Source organism: Vicia villosa, linkage group LG5, assembly GCF_029867415.1.
Source record: "Vicia villosa cultivar HV-30 ecotype Madison, WI linkage group LG5, Vvil1.0, whole genome shotgun sequence".
Classification (NCBI taxonomy): Eukaryota; Viridiplantae; Streptophyta; class Magnoliopsida; order Fabales; family Fabaceae; genus Vicia; species Vicia villosa.
In genome coordinates, this window is record NC_081184.1 from 172,622,951 (window position 1) to 172,628,830 (window position 5,880).

The 5,880-nt window shown below is 37.4% G+C and overlaps 1 protein-coding gene across 4 annotated transcripts; it reads right to left on the reverse strand.

Annotated features, from left to right (window-relative positions):
• Positions 1–508: 508 nt before the first annotated feature.
• Positions 509–4,664, reverse strand: LOC131604005 (probable splicing factor 3A subunit 1). Of its 4 annotated transcripts, none has more exons than XR_009284594.1 (4): positions 4,485–4,664; positions 1,952–4,137; positions 951–1,812; positions 509–878 (listed from the first exon to the last, which is right to left on the reverse strand). XR_009284594.1 is itself a non-coding variant. In XM_058876492.1 (4 exons), exons 2-3 carry the CDS (start codon positions 4,112–4,114, stop codon positions 1,543–1,545), a joined length of 2,433 nt encoding a protein of 810 aa, XP_058732475.1. In that variant the 5' UTR covers positions 4,115–4,137; positions 4,485–4,664; the 3' UTR covers positions 509–878; positions 1,514–1,542. The 4 variants fall into 4 exon arrangements, 3 of the variants coding, with proteins under 3 accessions (XP_058732475.1, XP_058732474.1, XP_058732473.1); XM_058876492.1 differs by having other exon boundaries at positions 1,514–1,812; XM_058876491.1 differs by having other exon boundaries at positions 509–1,343; positions 1,514–1,812.
• Between the last annotated feature and the right edge of the window lie 1,216 nt (positions 4,665–5,880).

A 5,880-nucleotide genomic window follows, 5' to 3' on the forward strand; every position in this document is an offset into this window, starting at 1 on the left:
GTAAAAGAAGTTTCCAGATGCGGTTGGTTGTTAAGTATTAACATGTGATGACTTACCAAACAATGAAATATTGAATGAACATATGGAATTTTATGCTATGTTTTCAGAACAAGAATTTTAAAAAAATGAACCACTTAAATACTATATTTTCATATGCGCAAATACACAAACAGAAGCTGTACATCACCAAATGATAACAAAACAGATAACACACAAAACATAGAAAGATAGTGCATAATGAAACAAACAATGGTGAAGACTTAAGGAAGATATTTGAAAAGATAAGTCTCACAAGGCTGCTCACAAAGGACAGGATATTCAGTTATTGTCTGTCGCATTGTTTAACCGAAGAACAATATGTTTAGAGGGGAAAGAAGAATGTGCTTTTCAAACGTTTGGGTGGTGGCTCGTTAATGGTGTGTGGCTTATGTTACTATAATAATCAAACTTTGATTCAGGAAAGTTGTATTCAACTTTCATGAAATGAATCAAGTGCAAAGCATGAAAGTTTTTCATCAAGCAAAGCAAAAATTATATTTCAAACTAGGCGCATTTCCATCTTCACCAATTCAAACAAGTTAACTGACACACCAATATAACTAAATGATCTAAATAAAGGGGTTTACAACAGTAAGATTTCATGATATCCCAAAAAACAAAGATGTCAATTAGTGCTTTCACTAAAATACCAAACCTGCTCCATTATACAATAACTCGGCATGCACAAACAGCCATCAGAACAAAACTCACGCATAAAAGCAAATGATCTCAATAAGATTTGAGCTAGAAATAATTGTAGGCCATTCTACCTTCCTTGTCCCATTCAAAGACACATCAGGCTAAGCTGCACAGCCTTCCCACAAGTCCATGTATTATTTCTGTTATGATAAAACAGCAAAATCAAAAACCAATAACCATCACAACCACTAATCTAGGTTAAGGATAAATACCATCCACAAACTGTATGACTAAAAAGTAAAACCCCAAACAAGATGCATCAGTTAAAAGGGACTTGATTGGCGGCAGAAGTGGCCTTCTAACCAACAGTCAAAAGTGCTCTTGTATCACATATACAATACAAGAAAAAACCTAAGGCAAAAAAACTCTAAATCATCACTTCATGTTCATAATTGCAAGACGGAAATTAGCAAAAACAAAAATGATCCCACCCTGACAGTCAGGAGCTACAATAAAAAAACAGATCAGTAACTTCAGAAAAGGAAAACTGAAATGCAAAATAAAACATTAATTAGAAATGTGAACAATTTGGCATCATCAGATTAGATATTGGAACTCCACTACTTGCCATATCCCTCAAGAGACAAGCGCCAAGGAGCAAAAATCTGTATTCCATAATTAGCATCAGTCTTTTAGACAACAACAAAACTTCAAGATGCATCACAGTACAATAATTATAAAATTTTCAACATAAAACTCATGCAGATAGGCATTATGTCTATCAATAGTATAAGAATCAATATGCCTCATGAGGAAGCGCAAATATTACAAAAACCTTCTTGAACAGTGATGCACATAACATGCTCATCTCTTTCTACCACCACGCTCTCTCAATGCTAAAGAGAGTGTTTCTCCTCCACTAAGATTATAATGAGCAAGTGACAAATTGTCCTTGAGAAAGCCTGGCTTTCCACTCAATTTCTGCTTGTTAGCAGGGAGTTGGATCTCCCCAGCAATTTTTTCTTTCAGGCCACCAACAGTTTCAGACAGAGATTGCACAGTTATTTCCAGAACTTGTCCTTTGAGATTTCCTTCATCAACATTAGGAACAGATATACTGATGCGAGCAGGTCCCTGTATAGAATAAATGGCAAATAGGATGAGTGTAAATACTCTATAACTCTGGTAGAAAATGTGATTTACATGTGCAATTGATATTTTTATCTATTAAAGGAAAAAAAAGTATGTATGTTATTTTGGTAAGTCTGCATACCGGATGTTGAGCCAGAAATTTATCCTCGGGGATCAGAGCAGAATCATCATGCTTCTGCCTCTTGGGTTCTGGTTCCTCTGGAAGCGGTGGAGGAGCTTCCTCAGGTGGCGGCGGTGGTGGTAATCCTTGAGGGGGAGGTGGTGGATGCATCATAGGCATCCCTGATGGAGGATGAGAGAGAGGAACATAAGGTCGTGGAACAGGAATAGGAGTGAATTGAGATCCAGGTGGTGGAGGAATTGGAATTCCTTGGTTATTCATAGGAATTGATGGATGCATTTGGTGTGGTTGACCACCCATCATGGGATGCTGTCCAGAGGACATTTGCATTGGAGGAGGGGGAGCTGGTCGGAGAGATTGCATCATGTGCATGCCCGGTGGTCTGGGTGGAGGCATTGGAAGGCCACTGTTGTTAGGATTAGAATACTGCATGTTATTCATAGGACCACGGGGTAGATTTAAAGCTAGTCCAGGTGGTGGCGGAAGAGGACGAATTGAAGGCATACCAGGTCTTGGAGGAGGTGCAGCTGGACCAGGAAGGTTTTTAAATTCATTATTAGAAGCATCATTTTGATCCTCCATCCCAATATTCTGTGACATTGCTTGGTTTGCAGTACGGCCGATACTACCACTGTGACCATCCCAAATAACCTGCTTAGGTTGCTCGTCATTTTTCTTCTCAATTTCAGCTTTGACGGCATTGGAAACCTCTTCCTCAGTAGTACCAAAAATATCAGGACGGGTCCGAGCAAGTCCAACAATGTTTCTTGAGATTTCATCATCCTGTGCCAGAGTGGTTTCCCGAATTTTAGCAAACATCCTTTCTTTTTGTTCTTTATACTTGGGATCAATGAGAGAAATTCGCATATGCTCTGACATTTCACTAATAGGAATCAGTTCACCAGTGATAGGAGAAACCACAAACTTGGTTGAATCTTTATCTGCAGGAAGCCTGTCTTCTGGTCTCTTCCAGTTCTTCACAATCCTCATTGGTGGTTCAGGGTCTTCAGTAACCCTGACTTCATTCTTCTTCACTTCATCATTGTCTTCCAAACTAGCAGCTCTCATTCCCTCTTCAACAAGCTGGGCCTCTTCTTCGTCCATTTCCATTTCTACTTCCTTTCCTGGCTCAACGATATCTTCTTCCATAGGCGTCATCTTGCTTCTCCTTATAACCTCCTCAAGGGTCATTGGAGGAGGTAATTCTTCATCCTCCTCGTCAGCAAAATCTATTGCTTCAACCACCACAAAATCATGCCAATCAATCATAGCCATCTGTATTCTCTCTTGCTCTATCTCATCTTCTGCCTTTTGCCTAGCTTGCTCTTGCGAACGCTCCCATTCCAACCTATTCACACACCTTTCAAGCACAGTTGTCATGTCAGGGACACTCTTCTTCAACTTCTCTGTCAAACCCTTCTGAGGCATCAAAACCTTTGAATACGCATCGGCAAGGGAAGTGAAAAATGTAAACATACTATGGGTTGGTTTCATGAAATGAAACTGAGGATTATTAATTTCCCTACTTGTCAATCCTGTCAAAAACGATTTCCCATTTCTCGCCACAAATTGTGCTGTAAGCTTTATTATATCAAGCTCTTCCCCTGTAATTCCTTCAGGAAGCCTAACTGTATACTGCTCAGCCTCAGGGGGGTCAAGTACTTTCCTTACCGGTCTAAACTGGGCAGAAACATCAGGCTTCTCAGCCATCACTACATCATTACTATTACTATCAGTAGCCGGCGCAGGTGTAGCTGATTCCGGTAAATCCGAATCCCCAGGCAGTTGAGTAGAAGACTGATTCTGCGCACGAAACTCAGCCAGCCTATGCTGATAATAAGCATGATACGGATCCGACGAATTCAGAAAATTAAACTTAGCATTCCCCGCATTATTAGCAACAATTCTCTTCTCAAAATCTATACCATTTTTAGCGACAAACTGGGAGGTTTTATCAACAATGGTTCTAATATCCGGAGGGGGATGAATTATTCCAATAGTTCTAGTATGTGTGGCAACCGATGTCGGCGCAACTTCCTCAACGCTGGATTTCTCATTCCTTTCCTCTACCTCCTCCTGAGTGAGTTGAGCCTCAGGGAGAGGACCGAGATTTCCATCGATAGGAGGAGCCGGTAGAGGCAGTATAGGTAATGAACCTAGCATGATGACTGCAATTCCTTAAAACCCTACAAAATGAAAAGAAAAAAAAAACAGAAAATTAGAACTAATTAAGATTAATTATATTAAACAAGCTCAATAAACAGTAATTTGAGTTAAAATCACATGGAATTATGTTTATGAAAAATAAATCTAATAAAACCTAAGTTGTGAATCGCAACGTTTTATGACAAAATTGAAGAATCGCGGTGCGGTGGTGGAGCAAGGTTTTCTCCGCCGCGAAGCGAATTCGATCTTCCGTGCGTTGCCTTTAGCAGGAGTAACTATCGCTGCCTCAAACGGCGACGGAATCGTATCCTCGAACGAGCAGTATGGAAATCGGAAAGAAAGAAAAAAAGTGGAGGGAGTTTCTTACTGGTTATGGCGGTGGACGACGAACTAGGCATGCGTTTTCCGGTGTGATTTGTCTGAGAAAACACTGAGGCTTCAATTTGATTGATTCTGATATGTAAGAAGGGATTTAGCGGAGATGATGAATTTTGCTGTTTTGAGATTTTTTTTGGAATATGTTTTAGGGTTTTGAGTTTTTTTTTTTTTCAATTAACTCACCTTTCAAGAAAAACTAATGGGCCTCTCATCCTTTAAAAAATGGAGAATTTAATCTAACACCCATTTAGTTAGTTTTACCTCGCACCCCACATTACTAGCACTATTATGTTAAGGTAAATGCTCTTTCCAACTTATAATTTATGTGAAAAGAGCATTTTCCTCGTGCTAATAGTGTATATTCTTTCTATTCGGATATGTATCTTCGGATGTATCTTTCTTACATTCTTCAGCGTAAATTTAGTTAATCTTTATTTCTGAAATATTTCGAAGATACATCTTCGTAAAGTTCTCATATTTTTCTAAAGCATTCCAACTGACCAAATCAAAAGATTATTTTAACCGCATGACTTAACAACAAATCTTGTAATGATGACTAGCCATATTTCATTGAATTATGTCTCACATCATTGAGAAAACACAAACCATCAAACAAATCATTGATCGATTGAATTATATACTATTTTAGAATTTGTAGTTTTACCTATTCCAATGCTTTCCATATCTCTATCACGTGGACTACGTCATTAGAACCAATATTCAAAAAAGATTTTTCTTACTTTACAAGGTCGGAATGAAAATGGAAGTATGATATTATCGTAAGAGAAATAAAATATATTTTTGAGAAGGCAACAATAGTTCAGGGGCGCACAAAAAAGTAAACACATTTGAGAGAATTATTTGAAACATTGGATGAAAAAGGTTTGAGCTGAAACAATTTTACTGAAATGTATCTTCAGAATCCTTCCAGAGATGTATTTCTGGACAATTTTTTGGACAAAATAAGGGTGTTTCATTTGCAACGTTTTTTTGGTGTGATTTTGAATGAGTTCAGAAATGCATCTCCGAATACGAACAAAAAAATTTTGATTTTCAGAGATGTGAGAGACTATATAAGGATGGAAAGAGCATTTTTATTATGGAAATATCCCAAAATTCACTTTTTAACCATTAATATCGGGATTTTTTAAAAAATAGTTATAAATTTTATGATTTGTACCAAAAAATTAAAAAAACTGGATAAAATCTAGATTATATCTGATTTTATAAAAAAAAAGGTGTAAAATTAGAATTTGATTTCAAAACAATGATTTTATGCCCAATGTTTAGAAAAACAGATATAAAACCATATTTGTTTTATACTAGAATTTTTAAATATTCGATATAAATTAAAAAAAATATAGTCGATCTTTTTAAAAATGCGA

Coding starts and splice junctions, on each gene's coding strand:
- LOC131604005 (XM_058876492.1), bottom strand. CDS start 4,114: ATGCTAGGTTCATTACCTATACTGCCTCTACCGGCTCCTCCTATCGAT. Junction 1,813..1,951: donor AATTTCTGGCTCAACATCCG/GTATGCAGACTT, acceptor TATTCTATACAG/GGACCTGCTCGCATCAGTAT.